The following is a 25054-nucleotide window of genomic DNA, read 5'->3' as shown; positions in this document are numbered from 1 at the left end:
TCAGTTTCATAACTAGAAAATGTGATGTTTTGTTACTGCTCGCGGTAGTTTGATCAATGTTATCAACACCACAGTTATAATAATGACTGTATTCTGTAATTCATACTGGACAAAGGCTGCAGAGCAGCGACACTTAAAAATTCGTGGTTTTTTTCTCTGTTTTTAATATGGAGAAAAGTGCACGAATTTTCTCTTCGGTTTTTCTACATGAGGAAAATAAATAATCTTATTTATGGATGTGAAATTTCCATTGTCAGGTCAGAGTTAGACGTGTCAGAGACACGTTATTTTATCCTCAAACCTTGTAGTAGAGGAATCCAAACTGGAGTCATTATAGTGACCTCTTCTGGTCTGAAAATCAAGTTTAACGTCTCCAGAACATGGTAATGGAACTGTCCTTCACAGCTGGTCTCCATCATGGGGAAAAAATTCAATATTTGGGTTTCAGCTGCCTCTGAGTCACCTTGTTTGGGATTTCTATTTTTTGGCTCAGAATCAGGTTCAAACCTAGAAGTACACAGAAATACCCCTTAATATCCAAATGTATTTATTTTTCTGATTTTTTTTTTTTTGTCTTACTAAATAGAAAACTTTGTTTCAAAAATAGATTTTCTCTGTCAAGTGTGAGGCTGGAAACACTTAGAGCTTTCTTTCAGTAGAAATGCGTTTACATTTTTGTTTTTAATTTTGAATTTTGGAATCTATTCAGTTCACTTTTTTTCCCTTTTCATTGTGACAGAAAAATCTGAAACACAATAGTGACAGTGCCTAATGTCTATATATAAATAGTGGAAACAAAATATGTATTTACTGTTGGTCTACGTGTCTTAATTTCATGTTGCAGAACACATATTTAATACCAGAACGCAGGAAGGGGTGGTTTATATCCTCTTTGAAAATTTTGATTGGTTTATGTATTTTGAGCTAGGGTTGTTTTTCTGTGTGTTATATCTGCCCTGAATATCTTTGTAAATACATGTAAAAGTCAGGTGGTGATGTACAACTTCTCTGGGACTGTTGAGAAAGTCAGGAACAACTTATTTCACTACAGCAGTGCAAGAGAAGTTGATATCCCTGATGAGACTTAATTCTGTCAGGGTTTCACCTTTCCTGGGCTGATCCTGCAGCTCAGACAGTTTCTCTGTGTCCCTCCCAGGCTCCCTGTCCTGTTAAACCTCTGTGGGTTTCCTTTTGGTGTTTGAGTTTGTCCAGGGGCTCTGCTGGTGTTTTCACCTGGATTCCTCTTTTTGGGTGCATCACTCCTGAGCCTGGAGGGAGTGATCCTGGAATAGTGACCGGCTTTTTTCTGGGTCCCTCTTCCCTCCAGGACCTCATCCCATGGCTCTGTACTAAACAGATCCCTGAAGAGGCCAAAGTCTGCTCTCCTCAAGTCTGGGGCAGTGACTTTGCTGTGCATCCTTTCCACAGTCCTAACACTTCAACATTCCAGCATGTCATGGTCACTCCAGCCAAGGCTGCTCTGGAGCTCCACATTCCCCATTCTTTTCTGTGAGAACAAGAATTCCATAAATTGGCTTGGGGAATAAGTAGAGAGCAGTGTGGGAGAAGATACAGAAGTGACTGAATGTCGTGGTTTGAAAGCAAAACCAGTGAGAGGCTCCAAGTCAGAAATACAATTTAATAAGAAGAAAAAAGGTAAAAAGGTAAAAATAAAATAAAATCAATGCAATAACACAAAGGAGCACTGGCAGAGTCAGAACACACCCTGAGCAGGGTGGGGGGAGCAGTCCAGGTGAGGGGCTCTTCCTGAAGCAGTGATCCCACAGAAAGGTCTGGGAGCTCTGCTCCTCTGGGAATCCAGTGGCTCAGGGCTGCTTGTCCTGTCCCAAATCCCAGATTCTCTCCAGGTGGGAATGCTTGGCTCCTCCCCCTGGGCATTGGGAGCATCTCCCAATGGGATGAGGAGTCGTGCAGTGGCTCCTTGATGGCCCATTAAACAGAGAGAGCTCCTGGAGGGAGTTCCCTGTGAGTCCTGGGCAAGGCATTGATGGGCCATGAGCAGAAGAGCCCAAAGGAGGGGCCTGGGAAAACACTGCCCCACCTGGTTCCAGCAGCTCATGGGGATGGGGATGGAATAAATACTGTGTGTGCATCCTACACCACAACACAGGACACTGAAAAAGGGAGAACAGGGCTAGAAAAAAATTCAAGTTAAAAAAAGAGAGGATAAGTGGCAAATAATTGTATTTTTAACCAAAATATAATTTAATCTCATTGTTTGTAACTATAACGGCGGTTAATTGAAGCAGTATCTAAGATACATTAATCTGGAAAATAAAAAATAAAAAAGATGCCAAGCATAGAGGTAATAATTACTGAAATAGCCCTTTGATAGACAGGTCTAAAATTAAAGTTTGTCTTATTTATTTAGGCTGTAATAGAATGTTTGTCCCGTGTCTGTTATTAGAGATTAGAAGACATTATTGACTGTTCTTCCAAGAGAAAACTGATAGCAGCAATCTCCTCCAAGGGGAAGTCAGACTCCTTCAAGCCAGATGATTAACCTTGTCATATTCCTGCTGGTGCAGTGGGTAACACTGACAGATGTTTGGGGGCTTTTTCTATATTCAACATCTTTTAATGAACTGAGGGGAGAATTGAGGAGATCAGAATTTAATAGAAAAAAAAAATATCACTAAATTCTTATTTTCTTGTGAGCCTATGGTATGTCTTGAGTAATATACTGAGCTGGATAAACATTATATTTAAGATTATATTTGTAAAAATTCCTTTTTTCCTTTTGCATTTAAAGCTTTGGAAAAGTCTCTAGATTTGTAGAGTTAAATGCAGTTTTATTTTGTGCTACAGTTCCAAACTGTCCTTTCCCTATAAACAGAACGTCATGTTGACAACTTTAATTACATTAAAACAATTTAAGGCTCCGACTGTACTTTAGGAGGTGTAGAGAGATTGGTTCACTTGTATTAGTGGTAATTTAAGAATGACCAAATGAGGTTATTTGGTCATTAAAATTATCATGGAGAGTTGATGAGACCAAATAAAATGCTTTCAAAAAAATAGAAAGCTGTAAATAAGACAATAAATATCCAAGACACCAGTTTCACAGAGATTTCACTGTGAGGCTTTGGTAGTGTAATCTATGACATGGACATCCAGAATATTGTAGCAATAATTGAAGAGCCTGAAATATTCCTGTTAACACACACAGAAACTCACTAGGAGCACTTAGCAAAGATATTCCGCCGAGCTGGAACCTCAGTGTTCCCGCAGTCGTGGAAGAGCAGCCAAGTCAAAGGATATTGATCAGATTTTTGCCAATTAAGGACCTTGCCTGGAATGTTTTCCCAGCAGAATTACAGCTTCTATTGGCTCTGCAAGCTGTGTAATAACAGTTCACCTAACCATGTCTAATCTAGCTTTAAATTAGCTCAGGCATTCCTAGTTTTATTTCCACCCCACCATGAAATTCATACAAGGACTGCAAAACCCACTGATGTTCCTGCTAAAAAAACCTAACAATTACAGTTGTGTGGATGCAGTAATTACATTGTAAACAGCACTGCTGTATTAACTGCTCGTGTTCGTGAAATTTTATGTTCCTTTTGGCGTTATGCTAATAAATGGGGGTTAAGTGGGAGAATATCAGCATTCTACTGAAATATTTCATTGTCTTAAGCGCATTTTGTTCCCTCTGAAAGTCCTGGAGCTGTGGGATTTGTCTGTCTTGCACCTCTTGTGGTGAACTCAAGACTGTGGGGGTTTGAAGACAAGAATTCTGATCTGGCTTTATTTTCTGCCTCTTGTGTTCACATTTTGCTTCACTCATGCTCACTGTCAGTAGGCAAAGAAAGCAGTAGGATACCAAAGTGAGGTGGTTTTTTTTTTTTTTTTTTTTTTTCGTTGGTTGGTTGGTTGGTTTTGTTTTGTTTTGTTTTTTGTTTTTTTGTTTTTTGTTTTTTGTTTTTTGTTTTTTTAACCCAACTGATTTTATATTGCTCATAAGATTCTGACTACCCAAACCAAAGTTTATTTTGTGGGTTTTGTTTTTGACCGCCAGAGGACTTATCTAGGCAGCTTACGAAAAATGCTAATATTGATATTTATTTGTTATGATGTGTATTTTGAAGGAAGTGGTCCTAATCCTGCAAGGCCTTTAACCCGAGTCTAACCTAAAAATTCATCCTGTTGCAATGTTTAATTTCTTTGCTGAGTTGCTACTGAAGCTTTGCCCGTTGTTGACATCCTCAGCTCTTGCTGACTCCTCATGTTGTGTCCTGGGGCAGAAGGCTCTAATGCCTGAATTCCAGCCCACAGGGGAAATCTGGAGCGAATGTGATGATTGTGTCAATCTGCAATATAATCACCTTGCAAGCTCTTATCACTGTGCATTAGCATTTCTTGATATCAAGAGATAATACTGTTGGTTTATGAATGTGGGAGAATTTACTGAATTTGTTCATATGTACATAAAGCAGACAGTTTTTTCAAAACCATCTAACATCTCCAATTTCTATGGGAAAAAAAAAGATAAAATTAACAGAAGTAGTATAATTGTGATATTCCTTTGTATATTTATTCTGCAATAGTAAACTGATGTTGGCTAATACAAATCAGAGACATACTTGATGTTAATGATTGATATTTTATATTTTGGTGTTCTGCTTACTCTGCTGTAGAGAAATTTTGTTGTCCCTGCAAACCTCCTGTCACCTTTTTTTATTTTTTTCCAGCTGGTTTTCTTTTAAAAGCTGGGTTATTTTCAGTGTTGTTTCTACAGTAAATTATCATTAAGTTTTTAAGTTTTTTCAAAGGAGGTGGTGTTTGTTTGTGGTTTTGCTTGGGATATTTTTAAATGTTTTTAATATATATTATATCTTTATATATATATATAATATAATATTATTAGATTATATTTATAATATTAATATTATAATATTATTAATAATATATAATATAATAAAACATTTTTTATTTAAAATATTTTTAAATATATATATTTTAATATTTTACTCCTCATTTACTTTATTTTTACTCCTCACCTGGGAAACTTGTCTTACAACTCATTTTTCTTGATGAGGAATGGTTGATCCCCACCTGTGGAAATCACCCAAGTCTATTGAACCACACTGTTCTAGAAGAATGCCCCTGGTGTTTTTTCATAAATGAATATACAGTTGAAATTTTACTCAGGGAAAAGTTTGATTGCGAAGACTATTCAAAATGAATATTTTAATACAAAACTTTAAAATGATCATGGAGAACTGACAGGGAACCTGCAGGAGGAAGGCAGGCACATAATGTACAGCTGAGATTGAACCTGCAGAGTTGATGGCTTTTGTTCCAGCTGAAGGTTCCATGTTTTTTCATTCTCTGCATTTATTCTTGTGCATTAGAGCTTTTTCTGATGTCTGGACAGCAGTGGCCAGATCTTTATGGAGAGGAAAGTTGATAAATGTTATTGCATTACTGTTAGGTTCAGCAAAAAGTCAGATTGGACCAGCAGATGTTGCCACTGGAACTTCTATTTCCTCCTCTAACTTTGCTTATGTCCCTCTCTTTGTTATCAAATACTTTTCCATAGGAAGGAGGATAAAATGAACTCTGAACAATCATATTTTGATTGTCACTACCTAAAACCTTCTATTTCTCCTAAAAAATTAATGTGATGCCTCTTATGCTTTCCAACAAGTATTTCCCTTCGTAGCTCCATGCAGAAATAAAGGCAGAAAGATAATTGTAAGAGATTCTTGATTTGTCAGAAGTGTGAATTACACAGATTTTTCTCAGACTTTGCCCCAAATGTGCTCTGCTGTGTCTTCTGATGCAGTTTCAATGCCACATATTATTGATTGCTGTGATCATCCCAACAGTGACATTTGCCTGGAGTGTCACCTCCAGAAGGTCTGGAGCATCTTTGATTGCACCAACCAACCTTGCTGACAGGAAAAAGGACTGAGCCTTCAGAGCTGAGAAATCTTAATTAGCCAGGTAGACTGAAGGAGAGATTTTTAACGTGGTATTTAGAAAAAAATCACATCAAGAAATTCAGCTACAGTTGGCAGTTGGCGATTTTTCATTGAAATTATCTTTTCTGGTGGATAAAGTTGCACAAGAAAAGCTTTTATTTTGGTAAAAAGATATTGCATTGAAATTTGGAATTTTTAAACTGGCCTGAAGGGTTTAATTTTGAAAAGATAATTAAAAAAACCCCCCACAATATTGACCTGTTTTAATATCTTCTGCCTTGTATTGTGGGTCAGGTTCTCTCATTTATTTCCTGTGCGTGGTGGTCCTGAGGGACTGGAGTGCAACTGGAGGAATTTATTCAGTGGGATGTGCAATATGCTTAACAAGTGGTCCAGAGAAAGGAATTGAGAACTGGGATTGCAGTGGATACAAAACAGGTTTCAATACTGGAATGGATGAGATCTGCAAAAGATTTTTTCCACTTTGTCAAAACATTTTGCTTGAATTAAAAACGTCTAAACAAAATGTTTTGACACTGCCCAACTTAGATCCCTCTCTCTGTGGAAAAGCATCTCGTTTCAAGAGGAAATCAACATTCCTGGTTTCTCTTGTGCTACCAGTTCCAGATTTTTCTCTAAGTCCAATCATCACATCTCCTTTAAATATATTCATGATGTTTCAGAGGGGAGGGAGGATTTCTTGGGCTGCTTCTGGAAAGGCAAGTGTTCTCCTGGTGGAAGGATTTTAATAGTGGGATTGTTTCTGAAAGGGTTCTAGAACAACCTTGTTTGAGAGGGAGGAAGAAAGAGGAGACATCAAGAAGATCAGTTAATAATTTCTGCCTGCTTTCCTCCCATTCGAGTGGTCCTGTGCAGTGTAGGTAAATCAGAATTCTCACTCACAAGCATTTTACCAGTGAGCTGCTGTAACAAAGGAAGGCTGTATTAAAGTATGCGTTGGGGATTTTGGTTATTATAAATTACATTCTTTGAAATCTCATTTAGAACCAGGAACTAAAATGATGTTGGAAGGCTCAAAGGATTAATTCTTCCTGAACAATAAACTGTCACTGATCACTCTGTAAAGTAATTACACTAAATTTAATTATAATACAAGTGCATTGTACGATAGTCATAGTGTGCCCAAAAGAGGGTTTGAAAAGGTGCCTCACCAGCACATGGACTAGCTCTGGGAGCACAGTGGCAAATTACACGTGTTCTAATTGAGTACAACTTAATATCAGCCTTTCTTAATTAAAGGTTTGGGGTTGTGTGGGGTGGGTTTTGGCTGGCACACTTGGCTTTTCAACATCAGCAGCATAATGGGGCATAGGAACTCTTCACATTTTATAGGTTCTGCCAAAAGCCCTTATGGCTTCCAGTGGCATTAGTGCACTTAAATCAGTTCCAGTATCAGTGTCGTGTTGAAACCAGGAGAAATCAAATTGTTACAGCAGTGGAAGAACAACTGTTGCTCATTCTGATATTTCAGCTGCAGGAACTGCCCATACCATATCAATCTATCATACTCTGATGATATTTCATAATAATCCTCTCATGAAAACCTAAGGCTCCTACTTCCCCATTTGTCTCCTCTCCTCACTTTTGCATCCATCTTCACGTTGGATTTGGACTAGTTATGAAATATCATTGCCCCTTGAACTATGAAATGAAGCTCTGCTCCTGTTTCCAATTCCACCTTATGGAGCCTGAGGCACCCCCTAAACTGAGGAGCCCCTGGATCACAGTTTTAACAGAACTGCCCCAAATTTAGTGATATTAAGGTATTTATCCAGAATCTTTTCTTGGTCATGACAGAAGTTGTGTAAGTTGTACATAAACAAATGAAATGAGTGCCAATGGTTGGGGAGCAGTTCTAGAGCTGGAATGACATGGTGTGCAGTAAGCATGAGAAGTTTCCTGCTCATGTTATGTTAGGGCAAATATCCTGGGAGAAAGATAACAAGATCTAGAACATGAATATCAGGAATTATGACACAGGAATGGTGGCGGTGAGAAGTGGATGCCTTTGGTTTGTGTACCAACATATAAAGTGTTTATTATAGAGCAACAAAAAGGGTTAGGACCACAAGGCACTGCAAGTAAAATGAGTGTGGATCTGTTGAAGTTCTTGAATGTATTCACAGCAAGCTTCAATTTAGTTTTGCACTTCAGTGGAAAAAGTTAAAAATGGAAAATCTGCGAAGAGTAAAAAAGCCAGTATAATATACCTTCTTCTTTTCCTTTTTACCTTATTTCTTTCTTATGCAACTGCTTTGTTACGTGGGAAATCTGGTGAAAATATGAGTCTGGTGTTAGTCTTTTTACATCTGTTTGGCTTGGTGTGACAGCCTGGAACACGATAACAGCAACTCTGCTGTGGTAATTTACACCATCATTGGAATGATTATCAGCTCCCAGGCCATGTCTGCCAGAGATGAGAAGAGTGTCAGTTTATTCTATTGAAGAATATTGGATGTGAAATCTTGCGTGAGCTCCGGTGTCAGCACTTTGTCCAGCACCCACGAGGTGACCTTTAACGTGCCTGTGAAGGAATGTGAGTTGATACTGGGGGCTGTTGGGGGGACAGGGGAGATGTCATTGTTTGATGGGATTGCTGGTCTCTCATTTATGTGAGATTCTTTCACCAAAAGGTTCTGACAGGTCGCTGTGCAGCCCATTATACAATTAATTAAGCCTTGGTTCTCTTTGATTTTCTGTGTGCACACGCAGCCTCTGTAATGTTGCCAGACTAACACAGACCAAAGTGGTGATGAGAGTCATTAACATGAGATTTATTCACATTAACAGCCAACTCCTGCTTTTTGAGAGATCTGATATTTTTCCTCCTAACCGGTGTGGTACCAATTCAAGATCAGGAAATTTGGCAAAAGGAGACAGAAGCATCCCAAAAGGACAAGTAACTAGGTTAAAAAAACCCTATGAAAACTAGTTAGGAGTATTGAGAAAAACAGTTTCAGTCCTGTAAGATTTTTAAATTGTAGCTCTCTATAGTGACTGTGACATTTAGTACTGAAAGGCAATTTAAACTCAGGCAGATTCTTATGAGGGATAACTTCACTGACTTCTTTATGCATACATATATACATATATATCTGTCTACATATATCACGTATATAATATATATATCTATTTAATGACAGCTGCGTGTTTCTTAAAGAAGAGATGAAGAAATGCCATTTTTATGCCAGCCCTAGGTGAATGTGGGAAGGGGTGTATTTTTACAGGAGTACATTTTAGCTAATTCATTTATGATGTTAGATGTGGACTGTGCTACTCAGCAGGGTGAAGGAAAAGCCACCAACTGTGAGCTGTCCCTAATCTGCCTTTTGAAGAGGTGCACCTTGTCACCCTTGGGATGCAGGCTCAGTGGCCTGGGTACTCATCTTCCCAACCTTCAAGCTTTTCAATATAATTTGGATGAAAAACAGTCGAATCTTCTTCCCTTCCTGGAATTCTAAAAATGATTGTGTATTTGTACCAGCCTGACAGCCCTCAGTGTAGGAGGCCTCCTCTGCTTCTGAGCAACGAACAGTTTTGTGTGGTCTGGGCTGCCACTTCTGCAAGGAGCTCATCCTTTGGAATTTCCTCCCCATCCTGGACTGTGTCAGTTCTGTAGGTCCATCAGAGCACAGATTCTCAGCTGTCACCTTGGCAGGGCTAATCAGCAGCATTTCAGTAGCATCTCCTGGGCTGATGTGATGATTGCATTTGTCACTCACTCCCTCCTTCATCCCTCCCTGCAGCTCCTGCAGTTTGAAATCTGCAGTGACTGTCTGAGAGTTCAGTAATGGCCAAGTTTTCACTCAACATTCACAAGATACTGAGTTTGATGGGCAGCCAGCAGATTGTGGGGCCTCTCAGCCATCAGAGTTTATCGCAAGCTCCAAAGCAGCTGGGAATATTTTGCCATGGAGATGTGGACAAACACACATAATTATTAACACCCCGTTAATTTTGTTTCCTTTAATTAATTGGGTTTGGGAGCAAAGTCTGCAGGCTTCAGACATTCTGGGATCTGTAAGGCAGTTCTGTGAGTTATAAAAAAAAATCCATGTTGGAAAAAAAATACTGGAAATTCAGCATTTGCTGCAAATTCCCCTTTATTAAAAGTTGTGGGCAGTTATTACCAATAAATGACTGTAGATCTAGTGAGAGGAGGGGGATTACTGCAGGCTCACAACTTTCTATTTTGTATTTATCACCTTCTGCTTATGCAAGGGAAGGCATTTCAGAAGAGTTCCCAACAAATACAATGGAAGGTGTTGGCATTTTTTTCTAATAAATGAAAGTGCCTTTTTTTTTTCCCAAGAAACATTAAATAATTCTATGTTTTACTGTGCATGTAGTAGGTAAGAATTTATTTTCCATTTCCTAAGTATATATTATATAAATATATACAATTTCTATCGGTGACATTTGCTTTCTGCTTTCCTTGTTCAGCTGTTTCTGCATTTTAATGCTGAAGATTTCTAAGGCAACTTTTCTAAGGTAATTTTAAAATATAGGCTTAATAATACACTCCAAAGTTGGCTTTCTGAAGTCAGTTCTCCAATTTTCCATGGGCTGATTTTTCTCCGGTCTCTATAATTTGGATTGAGTTGGGTTTTTTGGGTGATTTTTATTTTTTTCCCCCTTTCAAAAAGGGTGACTGGAGATATCAGATTCCTTCTATATGAAGAGACATAGAGGCCACAATTTTTTGGCTCAGTAAGCAAAGGAGGGAGTGTGTCTAGGTGCTTAGGAAATAAAGAGATTAAAAGACAAAATGGGAAGGAATTATTCATTTTTTTCTCACAATGGAAACCTAGATGATACTTAATAAAATGAACTGGTAGGCAGCTTGTACAACCTGTTAGAGGAAGTACATTTGCAGAGACTGCCTGCTTATATTTTGAAATTCATTGCCACACAATGTGAGCAAGAGAGAAGTTTAAATGGACTCGGAAGACCTTAGGAAAATGAATGTCTGATGGGTCCACTGAGGAAATAGTCTTTATATTGCATTAAGGAGATATTTCTCACACTTTGAATTTCATGAGAGGGAATACTGATTTTGATTATTTTTTTTTTCTTTAAATGTATAAATGGCTGGATAACAATCACCATAGCAACAGAAAGAATATCAGGTTAAGGCAGTAAGAAAGGGATTTAATGAATGTAACGTGTGTGGTTTTTTTCCCCTCCTCAGATACGTTTGTGATAATTCTTTACCATATTTCTGCACCCATATTTCTCTGAGGGCATTGACCATTTTAGCCCTAAGGCTGTGTATAAATTCTCTGCTGTTCATTGTTGAAAAACCAGCTGCCCTGCAGTGACCAAGAGCCATTTAGAGCGTAGAAATAAATCGTAAATCTTGAGATGTTTTCAGGTAGGGTGATCTCCCAGTGGGGTCATTCCCAAAGAGCTGCTCCCTTTCCTTGGCAGAGCTTCTGCTGCTCATCCCTGGCCCAAAGTGTTCCTCTCCCTCCACTGAGAAGTTTGGACATAAATCACGTCTTGTTTTTCTAATTCGTTCAGCTTTGACCTTTCTAGAAGCTTTTCTCGAGACTTGGAAAACAACGACTCATCAGGTGCGATATTAAATAAGCTCTGTAGTAATTACATAAACCCACTAAATTATTGAATCCTCCTGAACAAATGATGTAGGGCACTCTAATAAAGCTTTCTGGAGATCAGTGTTTATTTTAAAAGGAACCTGAGAGGAGAAGCCTTTAAGCATTACACACAGTACAAGTTGTATTTCTTACCTGCTTTTATTTCTTACCTTCGACTACTTTGCTGAAATTGCCACATCCTTCCTGGTGTGAGGGAGTTTTGCTGATACGTGGCAGTTTGTGGAGCTGGGAGAAAGTATTTATTACTGTAATCTTTCTTATGTACTCTGTGTGCACTATCTGTCACTGTGCAAAATTGTTCACAAGTTCTCATTGTCCAGAATTTTTATTTTTTTTTAAAAGCTAAAAATTCCTCTAAATGTTGATTTGAAGCAGGGAAAAAATGAAGCAGGGCAATGAAAATGAAGCAGGGCAATAGGCTGTGAGCAAAAGGTTTGTACACAGTAACTTGGAGAAGTATTTTCACAGTTTCTGTATGAAGACTATGCAAAGATTAACTAAATGTATTGTTATGTTCCTTGTGAACACTTAGCAATGGGTGCATAGTTTATATAAACTACAATATCTGTGGATCTGCTGTTTGTATATTCTCTGCTAATTGGCTTTGTGAGCAAGCTGATTTTATTTGCCTTGCAAAACCTGCTCTATGTATGTAACAAAGCCCAAGGGATAAATATATTTTTGAAAGCTGTCTCAATATAGCTTGTTGTTAATTAAAACCATTAAATGCCTATCATTAGAGAGAGGAAAATTCATGTTTTCCTTAATACTATCTACAGTTCTTCTGTTTCTTGGGGAGGCAATTATCCATTACCAAACACCAAGTTATGGGGTTTTTTTACTCAGTGGTTTTTGTTGTAGGGGGAAAAAAGTATCTCCAAATGGTTTAAGCCATTTTGTGTCACTGGATAAAGATGAAGTCATATTGTAAAGATCAAAAAAAAGGGAAAGTTCAGTAAAAACAGAACTTTTTTATTTATTACAAGAGTTTTCAGTGTTCCATTGATGTGGATGTGGATTCCAGTGCTGATAACCAGAGCTGATCAAAATTAATTTAAAATCTTTAGCAGGGAAGCCTTGGTATGTAGGGTTTTTATTGATGTCAAGAGAGAGTATTAACTTGTCTGAACAGCAATTCTGTTAAAATATTATTTAAGTTTTTTAATTGTCCTCTTTAAATATCAACATTTCATCTAAGATTTACCTCTTTGTCTTTAAGTTTTCAATTTGGTTTATAAATTGCTTTTATGAATTCATACCTTTTGAACTAAAATCAAAAGTGGCTTTTCCTCTAGAACATTGTCCTTGTTATATCAAGGCCACCAAAATATCGTGAGGTAATCAAATAATGCCAATTTGTTGAATAAATTTCTACAAAAAGTTGCTCTTGGTGTTGTGGAGCTTTTTGTAAGTGTCTGGAGTTTGAGAGAAGAATTGAGAATTTTCAATACAGCGCTGAGATCTGGTTTTGATGGGTGATAGCAGAGCGTGGGCTGAACTTTGCTTTCCTTCTGAGATGACTCAGTGTCTTTAACCAGAATCAGAAAGTGAATTCCTGCTGTCCAGGCTTCAGGGGATGAAAATCACAGCTGGTGGAATCACCCAGTGGTCTGTACCTCGGGGGCCAGGCCAGGGAAAGTCCTGTGGTTACAACTGAAGAAATATGGATGGGTTTCTTGAATGTGAGGTATCAAAAAGCATTCAGCTCAGATAATACCCAAGAAACCCAGTAAGGAATTGCAAAAAGCAGAGCAGTTTTGGCATAGCCCATTGTAGTGTGGTGGTTAATTCCTGTGTGCAGAGTTCTCACATAGAAGGGCTGGAAAAAACGGGTCCTGACAGCTCTGTGCAAGCCTCTCCTGCTCTCCCTCCCCAGGAAAATTCTTAGAACAGCACAACAGGGAGTGATTTGGCTACTGCACTCAGTAGAGCAGGACAAGAACCTATAGGAAATCAACATGAATTTGTATTTGTTGTTAGATCCAATTTTTGGATGACAATGGGGTTTTTTTTTGTTTACAAAGGGTCTGCATGAATAACAAGGATAGTCCTGCTCTCAAAAGCTGGTAATATTTGCTCCCAAAAAGCATTTGGAAGCTTCGAAAACAACCTGTTCTCTGTGTGAAATGGATTTGTTTCCACTTTACCTGCACGTAATGAGTCGTGGTAAAGGGAATTGGTTCAGTTTTGTCCACAAGCAGCTCTTCCTGAGCAACCTGATTCTCAGTAATTGTTCATAACATTCAGAGTATCCTTGGAGTCCAGGACATGTTGGATTTCACTGGACAATGACTTTGACATTAAAACTGCAGGAAAAAGAAGAGGGGCTCATTTGCCTTTAGCACAGGTAACCCATGGCAATGTGATTTTAGCCAGTAACTTGTGGCAGCTGTTGAGGACTTTGTACCTGCATTGCTCTAACTTTCATGATTGCTTATTAGTTTTAATTTTATGCTTAGAGACCTGGTTGTTCATATCATTACGATGCCCCTGGGAAGTGCCTGATTCAGCAATATCTTGGGTACTCACAGTTAATTTATTTGACCCTTAAAGGAGTTGTGGTGCTGCACTCACATCTTTTTGCTATGGCAATGCTGCCATCTGATTCATCAACAGTGTTTCTACACTGTGGCACATCATTTGTATCTTAAAAAGTGGTAAAACTGCAGGAGGACAAGTGTGGAATTTTCTTGCCTGCTTTTCAAGAGAGAAGCCTGTGAGTGTCTAGTAGAAAATACCTCCAATTTATTTTCAACACCTTCTTTGCCACGTTTTGATATTATGTCGGGGAAATGAAATACAGGAATTTCGGGATGGAGTAATACTTCCCTGCACTTCATAAAGAAGCCATCAGAGGATAAGATTCTTGTTCATATTGTTTTCATCACTCTCATGATTGCTTCATTTAATACTACATCTTTCTCAGTGCCTGTGTTGCCGCACTAATAACATCAGCATGTTGCAGTCACTGCTCCTTCAAAGACTAGTATTAATTGAAGCAATTTATTCTAGCAGAGCTGAAGATGGCCTATTTATACTTTTATATAATGAATTACAGAATACATTTATCTTGTCATGTCCTTTCAGCTCCTTTTTTCTGCCAAGAGGGGATTTGCTGCCCCAGACAAGCATTGCACAGTAGGACACAGGTGTTTCTCTGTGTTGTGTAAGAGGTCAGAGATGTTCACCAGCTCTCACAATATGGAAAAAGGAGCAACCCTGAATTGGTATCAATGCTGCTTCATTACCTGCTAGCAAAATAATGTCTCGTTCTGCCACATAATGGAGCAGCATCTCATTTCAGCAAAAAGATAATTCTCATCATCCATGCCCTGCAACATAATATTAAATGTGATATACACACAGTATAAAGTATATGGTGCTGATCTATTCCCAAAGGGTATAAAAATCTGCCACTGTGTTAATAAAACCTATAAGGTTAGAAAGGAAACTATTGCTTCAATTCTGCATGAAATTCCTCACTTTCAATTCCGTACAAAGCAATACATGGGAACACCTTGGCTTCCTTAATATTAGTAGTATAGGGCAGAAAGTGTCTAATCTTCATTTATGTTGTAGAGCTCTATTATATGTAAAGTAGTTGGCTTTTAATAGTACGGTCATTACATTTAATTGAGTTGATCTTTGGCTAATGAAAAACATAAGGGAAAACATTTTGTCTCACGTCGAAGTACTTGATATTCTCTGCAATGAAGGGCCATAAAAATAGTGGAGCAAGATAGGGCTGAGTTATGATAGGTAGGGTCGAAATTGTTGGCTGCAGTGATGGAAGAATTTGAAGAGCAGGACCTGAATAAATATAGAGACTTCTAGAGAATAAGAATATCAATGCTGGAATACCTCTACCAAAGCCTCTGCTGAGAGTCCTCTGTCCTAAACTATCCCCACAGTTTTGGGTTAACTAATGTAGTTTTCCCCGTCTAGGTTTTCCCTATTTATTATGTAGGAGTTATTGTAAATGACATGGAGAGAGAGATTTCATATCCATATCCTATCTAGTTAGTCTCTAGATAAAATAGCAGTTAAGTAGTCATTGATCTTACAAGGCAAAAATACACTTCTGATACTAATTTTCTGGTACTAATTTGACTCTTTGTTTCAGTGCAACATAATTTTTAGTGTTTTGCATTGGTTTTTGAGCTGTTTAAATTGATTTGAAATTTTATTCTGATTTTTGTAAATTCTCTGCTCGTTACTGTGCAGCTTCTTGCCAAAGTGCATTTCGTTGGCGCAATGGGAGATTGGTTTTCTTAAATTCTAAATCAGAGTTTTATGGGACTGTCTGCGTGGTGGTGACTCCGTTAGTGCTGCTTTTCTCTGTTAATTGTGGGCCTGTTCCCTCAAAAAACTCTGAAGGGCTTTGTGCTGTTTCAAGGGCAGACTCCATGTGCCATCTCAGCCCCAGACGTTTGCCATTTGTCTCGCTGGCTGCTCAGGCGAGCGCTGGTGTATGTCTGTTTCCTTAGATATGTCTGTTCAGGTCAATTGCTCTTTCCTGCTCAAATCCCTCCTTCAGCCTTCTTGAACTTTCTCTATTTTCCATTCCAGCTCTACGCTCAATTAACTTTCTATAAGTGTGGCTCTGGGGACTCAGTGGTGTTACACAGGCTGGCGAATTAACGCTCGTAGGCTGGAACCTCAGATTGTTCCTGAGCACTTTTGACAGAGTTCCTCCCTGGCAGAGTTCTAGGAATGGCTTTGTTTCCTTGTAAATGCTTTGTTTCAGCAGTAGGGAATGGTTTTTTTCCTTTTGGAGATGAAAGTAGCTGTGGTTTTCAAGTGTTCTGGCATTGTGACATTCTCTGAAAAGACTGCACAAGTACCTTTTTGCTTTGTGGATAATTTGCCCCTCTACCAGCCTTAAAGATGGCAATCAATGCACTCACCTGGGAAATTGCAAACTGAGGAGATCACAGGTCAAACTGTGCACTCTGGGACTTCAGTGAAATTGTTCTACGTGGGACAAAACCATCCTAATCACCTTTGGCTGGGATCCAGCATTATTTGGCTCTGGTATCTCTGGTAAATTCAAGAACCACCAGAGAGTTCTTTGATTTCCTTTATCTATGTCCTTCCTTATATCCTGGATGTGCCAAGCTCTTCCCATTAAAAATCGTTTTGCTTAGAAATACTGAAAAAAAATCCCTGCCCTTTTATCTATTTCTTATCCAATAGTCTGCACTGAGAATGAATAAATGTTTCTAAGAAACTATTTGTATTTCCTGTGAAAGGGATTTTTCTTTTGGGAAAGGAAAAATCTGTTTGGGATGTTTTGCATCTCCATTTGGTTGGGCCTATGACATACATTTGTTTTGCTTGTGTTTTGAGTAAGTGTCTTTGTTTCACCCTGTGTTGCTTGTGGAGGGTGAAAACAATGTACAAGTTGTTGTTTTCTCTCTCCAAACCTTTCCTTGCAGTTCTAGTTAAAAATGCAGTAAATATTGACTGAAATCAGAAGCATGTTTTGAGTCAGAATTTTCCAACGAGTTTCCTTTTGGTGTGAATTCCACATTTGTTTCCTCTGGGTAATCTTTACTGGATTGTTTAGATTCTGCTGTTTGGTTAGAACTAGAGGACTCCCAGCAACAGGGCTGGTTCAGAAAGGAAAACTGAGAAGCTTTAAGTTGAAAATCTTTCATAAAGCAGCTGATTTCAAAACTTAAAGTCACAGAACCAGCTAATTGAGAATCAAAAAACCCCACCCAGGTTGCCATTAAATACATATCCCAGAGACCATTGATTTTTATTTTTTTTTAAACACATCCTGCAAGTGCTGATTCTGCAAGCAGTTATTTCTCATAATCAGATTTAAAAGCCCTTTATCTCCTATCAGTGATGATGGCTGTGCTACATAACCTTTGGCTACAGACTTCTAGTAGGAAAATCTGTCCATATTTCTCCAAAAAATGAAACTCCAATGGCCTGAACAGCAGCACTCATGGTGTGTAACCGTGCTGGAAATTAGTTTCTGATCTTGGCACAAATTGCTATACATATCTGCAAATACACCGGTCCTGTAAACAAAACTCTGCCTGCAAGGAGTGGAAGATAAAATTGGCACAGTTCTTAACAAATGTTCCAAAGCACAGGGATGCACAGGGAAAATCCCTCCTAGAAATGGTTTTCCTTATGTTCAGTTTATGATTTTTTGTCTCTGTAGTTTGCTTTTAAGAGGCTGAAAAGTTTGTGGTACAGTAATCTCTGGAGTGCTTGTTCTGAAGCAAAATATGCTTCTTATCCCTGCTGCAGAGAAGAACCTTTGTCTGCTCCTTTTTGGAAAAAAAAAAAAAAAATAAATTCATGGGTTTACACTGTCTTTTCTCCAGTATTGTTTTGGAACTCTTCCAGGTAGTGCAGAATGTGAAACAGAGTATTCGAGAAGTCCAAGGCCTTTTATGAAACCAGATTCTGAAAGGAAAAAAATGATGTGTCAGTCTACCAGTGATGGAATAAACCTGAATGTGTTACATTTCCCATTTTTATGACTATTTAATCATCACCTTGTAGATTTTGCAAACCATTTGGGCAAAAATCTCCATCATATGCCTGGGACAAGCAAAGAAGGTTTAAACCTTCTTTTTAAGCTTTTTTTACAGATTTGAGACACAGCAGATGCTGTACACACCTACACTGATCTTTGAACCATGTTGATTCATGTCGGAGGAAAGATCTGTCCACTTGGGGCTGAGGAACACCTGGAAATATTTCAGAACAAGCATTTAAATTCAAATTCAAATGATGCCAGTGTTGCTGCAGACACTTGATGTGCAGACACTCCTCTGTCACTCCAAGCTGCCATCACAGGAGGAGAGTGTTCAATCTGAGATATTTCAGCTTTCAGGAGTGTCATTAGAAAGCTGAAAATTATTCATACATTCTCCTCCTCCATCCTCCAGGTCATCTGGATAAAAAGGAAGTTGTACCTTAAGTCTTTCCTCTCCTGCGTCTCAGCTTTCAATGTTTAGTGGAATAATTTCCATCAGTTGTGATAGTGGCTGAATATTCACTGAACGTCTTGTTCTTTTCTAGTTCCCTGTTTATCAGTTTAATGCAACAAAACAGAAATAAAACTATACAGATCTCTTCCATCACATTTTATTTGCTGATTTGATTTGTGAGGCTTTAGGATAAAACTGAAGTCGTAGAAATAAATCATGTAAGACATCTAGCCATGGGCGTTTTCAGTGAAGTAAGTTCTTTCCAAGAAGATTTTGACTTGTTACATGACAATTAGCTTCTGGCAGGAGGAATCCATATTTCACAGATCTTGGACTGTGTTTAATTTCTACAGGGCATGCCTTCAGCTAACAACACTGCTTCCAAATATGTGAGCATAGGATTGGTGCTTAAGAGTACAGCTGAAAGAAAAAAAAATAAGAAAACAGTTTCTGCTTGATACTATTTATGTGTTTTCTGCACAAAATGACACTGTGGATTCTGTTTGAAGGCAAAAGGAGTGTCTGATGCTGCTGCTGCTGCTGCTGCTCAGGAGCATCTTTAGTTTGAATAATCCAAAGGTCACTTAAAGACTGACTTTCCTACTGAATCTGTTCTATTGAATTGAACTGTATTTCTCTTCAGAAAAATGCGGTAAAATGAATTTTTAAAATTATGCGTTTAATTGAAAAATGAAATATTTAGATGTAATATTCCAGGGAGATATCCTGAAAACATGCATGTGGTACATCTGGTGGATATGAGATACTTGTTCATTGGGAGCCTGGGAGCTCCAGAGCCTGTAATTGTTTTAGAGATCACGTAAAAGTAGGGCAAGAACAGAGAAAACAGGAGCTAAGATAGGAGCTGAAGAAAACATGAGCTGAGACAGCTTGACACCATAGAACCTGTGTCAGGAATTTATGACTGCAGGTGAGCTAAAACACTGTGGAAAAAAAAAAAGGTTGGTCTTTGATAAATGTAGGGTATTGAAAATAGGGATCTCAGCAGAAAGGGAAATCTGGAATAGTGCAACCACAGGTAATCCTGAAGCCTCCCAGGCAATACAAGCTTAGTGAGGAAAAACGTAATGTCAGAGTGAACTAAGTGAAATTATAGGATAAATCCTACAGATAATTTATATAATTTATATGGCGCACACAAATGAACACACATTCAGGCCAGGTGCCTGTCTATGTCTGACCTCTGAATTGCGCTAATTCTGATTGTACCTTAAAAAAAGCCAAACCCCTCTGTGTATCAGTTCTGGAGTCGGTCAAGGTGCTATTAAATGCTGTTAAACACGAAACAATTTACATTTTGTAAATGCTGAGAGGTCCCTGCCTGGCAGTGCCTCAGCCTCTGGGTGTTTCTGTTCCAGCTGGCGACGTGGGACTCAGAGAAGGGACTCAACGGGAGCCTCCAGGAGCGGCGGCTGGGCAACGACCTCCAGGGAGTGACACTCAAAGTGGTGACAGTCTTGGTATGATCCTTTCTGAGTTCAGCAAACAAAAATGCTCAAAATAAAAAGGATCTGACTGAATATTTCGGGCGCTTCCCGCAAGTGTTTTCTCCCCTATCATTTCGAGTTCAGTATTTTTGGATGATCAGTTACATAAGCAAGGGAGATAGGTGATGGCCCTTTATTATTTTATGTGGAGCTGTGCACTGTCGGTGGCACAGAGGGTTTGTTTGTTTGCTTATGCTGTTTTTTCTGCATTGTAATTCCTACCAGGCATAGAACCAGCACAGGGGTGCATTCCAGATCCCATCCTCCAGCTTGGAGAGGCAGTTTTCAGCATTTCATGGATTTTAAGATCAGATGGGCCAATTATGATAATCTAATCTTGGCTCTTGTACACTGCAGGCTGTAAAATTTAATCAAGTATTTTCTGCATCGAGCTCATAAATTCCCATTGAGATAAACTATATCTTTTAGAAAAGTGTCATCTTTCAAAAAAATATATAAAAATCATTATGCATTTGGGACTACTGTCTGTTAAATCTGGTGTGGTTAAGAGCTCTTGTCAGCCAAGTGCTACATCAGGGGCAAACGAGGGCTTGAATGCATTCCTGGCTAAGATATTTGTAGCCTGCAGATTGCAGAATTGATGTCCTTTTTTTGTTTGTTTTCAATTCTCTTTTTTTGATTCATGGTACAAATATACAGTACATGAGTGTACATATGTACGTGAAGGCAGACACTCTTTCCAGCCCCCAATTTTCTTCCCTCAATTTATTCTGTAGCTGGTGTGAGAGGTGAGCAGACCCCTCTGTGGCAGTACCAGCTGCAAAGGTGGCTGTGCCACCAACATCCCTGGGATTCCCCTGCAGGAGGGAGAGCAGGACACCCATCCCCAGCAGAAAACACACCACAAAACGCTGCATTTACTTGGTCTCAAAACAGACATTCTTAAATTAAAATACTCAAGAAACCAGTACCCATGAAGGTGGTTAATATTTGGATTTTCAAATTTTTAAATGTTCACAAGATTGCAGTGGTTTAGGCTTGTGTTTAGCTGGGTAAAAGATGAGGCCTTGTATATAGAATATAGCTTTCTAAATCTGGGGCTGAATTTCATCTGGAATCTGCTTCTTCTCAAGAACTGTGGAAAAACCAAGGCTATGGATAGGACTCAAGTGCTGAGGCAGTGGTTGGTGTCTGGTTGGGAAGCTTCACAATATCCCATGTATATCCCAAAAATCTACAATTTTTGCCTCAAAAGGTTATGTGTGTCTCAAAAATCTGTGCCAAGTTGTCCAGAACTAACTCAGAAAACACCCTTTTTCTCAGAGAAACAAACTAAAAATCTCGTTTCAAGCGTCAGTTAAGATGCTGTTTTGTTCTCAGGAAGAACCTTTTGTGATGGTGGCAGAGAACATCCTCGGGCAGCCAAAACGATACAAAGGGTTTTCCATCGACGTCCTGGATGCGCTGGCCAAGAATCTGGGCTTCAAGTATGAGATTTACCAAGCTCCTGATGGCAAGTATGGACACCAGCTCCAAAACAGCTCCTGGAATGGCATGATTGGAGAACTCATTAACAAGGTACACAGAGAAGAAATTGCATTTAAAAAATGCATTTTAAAAAATGACAGGATTAGGAATTAGGAATTAGGATGAGGGCACCAGTGCAGAATTCTTCTGAGCTGTGGATGGTTTGAGTGTGATATAAACTGCAATTTAAGACTCTGTAGACAGGATAGGAGCTAGAGAGAGTCTCTTGTTTTATTTGCTTCCAGCTGTTCTCAACATAAATTATATTGGTGTGAATCTATGTGTTTACATTGCTATAAGAACAGAGGTCATCTTTGTGTGTGTGAGGGAATGGCTATGGAAAATAGGGAAAAAATAAGATATTCTCCTTAAAGTATTAACTACTGGTATTTTATTTGTTGTCATTTTGTCTTTGAAAGTTGTTTGTAGATGGACTTTATTTTGGTCATTCTGTGGCAACCAATGAATAATGACAATGAGTTGGACTCCCAAACAGAAAAAAGTAGCCCCAGTAACAGGGAATGAGAATTAAACTTGTCTCAAGATTCTTCATTCATTTAAAATTGAGAGGACCAAATATCTTAATTACAATATTGCAAATCCAGGAGTAAGTTAATTGAAGTCCATTTAGGTAAACGGGTAGAGTTTGTAGGTTAGAATCTCCCAGAGAATGAAACGAGGGTATTTTGTTCGTGTTTTTACAACCTGACATGGGACAAGCGTTAATCAAGAAGAAGAATCAAAGGAATTAATATTCCATGTTGCTGCTTTTTTTGTAGAAAAGGTTACTCTTGTGCAGTGGAGGTTATTACTGAAAGCGAAAGCTTTCTCATTATCTTGTAAATAGGTGGTTCAGTATCTGTAAGGAGATGTTTAGGAGGAAATAGAAGCAATTAAAGCAGTAGCAAACGTGTGTGATAATGGAATGTTCTTGGTTGGTGCTAGGGAGCATAAAGAATTTTTAACATATTTTGCATTGACATAAACTCTTTGAATTTCATGGATTTAAAAATAAGGTAAGAACTCCTGTTAAGTTTCTTTGGAAATTGCTTTCTTTGGAGCAATAAAATATCTATTATGGTATTTTTAAAATGGTATTTCTGCTACCATTTGTTCCACAGACTCCAAAGGGTTTCAAAGCAAACCTCCCTCCTCTAATATTGGCTTTACGTTCCCAATGCAATTAGAGTTAGGAAACAGAATGTATATTCTGGGTTTTTTTGAAGAGAACTCTTTTTATTAAGACAGAAAGTACTGAAAATCTAATTGAAGCTCTTCAAAAGCTTTGGGAATCTTATTTGTTAACTCCTATCTTACCCTTCATCAAGTGTGCTTTCTCTTTAAGGATTATCTACATCAACACCTACTTGTTTTAAATATTGAAGTCAAAGCAGTTTCAGGAACAAAGTTGTCCTTGTGCATTCTTCCTGTTACGAGCTTTTCCCATCACTTTATTCATTAAAAAAAAAAACCCAAAGTCTTCTCCTCGATTGTCCTATGAAATCTCGTCATGAATATGTAAATTTGGGAATTCTGCAGGGAGGAAAACAAACATTAGCTCTTCCCACTCTGCAATCAAACACACAAGCTAAATAAATGGTGTTTCTTTCTTTATTGCTTGCATTGCACGGGGTTAATATGGTTTGGAGTTTTAGGCCTCCTTTGGAAAACAAGTGAGGGATAAAGGTTAGATGATAAGCCAGATAAGAGAGGAGTCAGGGCCATGCTTTCTGTTCAAGAGCACCTTGACAGGTTATACTTCATTACTCTTCTTCAGATTGACGCAATTAACTAACGTCGAAACGATGAGAGCAGAATTAGAGAATTCATATGAATATGAGAATTTATATTTATATGAGCGCATCTAATTGTTTTAAACAATAGAAGGAAAAGCAAGTAACCACTTAGTTCCTAAAAGCTTCTCCTCGTGCTGGCCAGTGTCCTGACAGCAGGGAAAGATGCGACACGCCACGTTTCTCTTGCAGAGAGCAGACCTGGCCATCTCGGCCATCACCATCACCCCCGAGCGGGAGAGCGTGGTGGACTTCAGCAAGCGCTACATGGACTACTCCGTGGGCATCCTCATCAAGAAGCCCGAGGAGAAGATCAACATCTTCTCCCTGCTGGCTCCCTTCGACGTGGCGGTGTGGGCGTGCATCGCGGCCGCCATCCCCGTGGTGGGCGTGCTCATCTTCGTGCTGAACCGCATCCAGGCCGTGCGGGCGCAGGGCGCGGCGCAGCCCGGCCCCTCCGTCTCCTCCACCCTGCACAGCGCCATATGGGTGGTCTACGGCGCCTTCGTGCAGCAAGGTACTCACCCTGCTCCATGGGGTGGTGGGGCAGGTCTTCCCACAGCGGGGTAGAGATCCCTCTGTTACCCCTGGCATCCCTTCCCAGAGCGGGGCAGAGATCCCACTGTTACCCCTGGCATCCCTTCCCAGAGCGGGGCAGAGATCCCACTGTTACCCCTGGCATCCCTTCCCAGAGCGGGGCAGAGATCCCACTGTTACCCCTGGCATCCCTTCCCAGAGCGGGGTAGAGATCCCACTGTTACCCCTGGCATCCCTTCCCAGAGCAGGGTAGAGATCCCACTGTTACCCCTGCAACGTTGTGACGTGGTGTGGACCCTCACAGAAGACAGCAACAGCAGCAGGGTCAAACATGGAAGGCTCTTTATTATCTGACTCCAATTCTACTTATATACATTTTGTACAAAAGGCCAAGATTGGCCCAAAGGAGGTCACAACCTCCTGACTCCATTGGTCACTGTGACCATCAGTCAAGTTCTCTCTCAGAGAACAACTATCCAAAACATACTGATAAATTCTAAGAATACAATGTTGTTTATGTGAAGCAGCGTGAGAAAGCTGCTGCAAAGGCTCAAACACCTGAAAGAAAGAAAGTCAGGAGTGACAATCCCACAGAAGGTCTCTGTATGTTTTATTAGCTCAGCTGAACAAAAGTGGGCAAGGATTGGGGATTTCTGTCTTTTTACGCCTTTCCCATCACTTGCTGAATCCAGGAAAGGCTTTTCCTCTTTGGCAAAATTGTTACCCTAGAAGTAAACCACAGAGCTGCTTGGTGCAGAATTGCAGTGTTTCTCCAGCTCTGAAATTAGCACCTTTTTAATTGTTTAATGTATAAATGGAAATACAAATGCATATATTCTTGAACTCGTGAGACAGTTTATCTCTTGGTGAGCGCTATACTCAGCTCTTACTTTGAGCTGAGTGTGTAACTAGCTTTACACTTTACATGGGACTGATGCTGCTGAATTCAGTAGGACTGCTGCCATTAATGAAGTTATTTTTGTCATTAATTGTTTACAAAATCTGCCCACACAGTTTTTTGTGCCCTATCTATAACGTTAGTTGTATTCTTGGAAGGCAGGTTTTATTGACTGCTGACATATGGGTAAAGTTGTTAACTTTTTTTTTTCTAAATATTTTTTTTTCATTGTGATTGCAAGCTTCTAAAGCTTCAGCTGGAAAATCCATCCTATTACTACG

General features: G+C 39.2%; 1 protein-coding gene across 1 annotated transcript in view; it reads left to right on the top strand.

Moving 5' to 3' along the window:
* Positions 1 to 25054, top strand: part of GRID1 (glutamate ionotropic receptor delta type subunit 1) — a 470054-nt gene that overhangs the window by 397859 nt on the left and 47141 nt on the right. The window contains exons 9-11 of the mRNA XM_083867019.1: positions 19929 to 20030; positions 21399 to 21596; positions 23531 to 23855. Coding sequence (XP_083723145.1) covers positions 19929 to 20030; positions 21399 to 21596; positions 23531 to 23855 — 625 coding nt within the window. The remainder of the gene's footprint in view (positions 1 to 19928; positions 20031 to 21398; positions 21597 to 23530; positions 23856 to 25054) is intronic.

This window comes from Zosterops lateralis (assembly GCF_965231275.1).
Source record: "Zosterops lateralis genome assembly, chromosome: 8".
Classification (NCBI taxonomy): Eukaryota; Metazoa; Chordata; class Aves; order Passeriformes; family Zosteropidae; genus Zosterops; species Zosterops lateralis.
The sequence above is the reverse complement of the archived record's forward strand: the minus strand, read 5'-3'. Positions and strand labels throughout refer to the sequence as shown.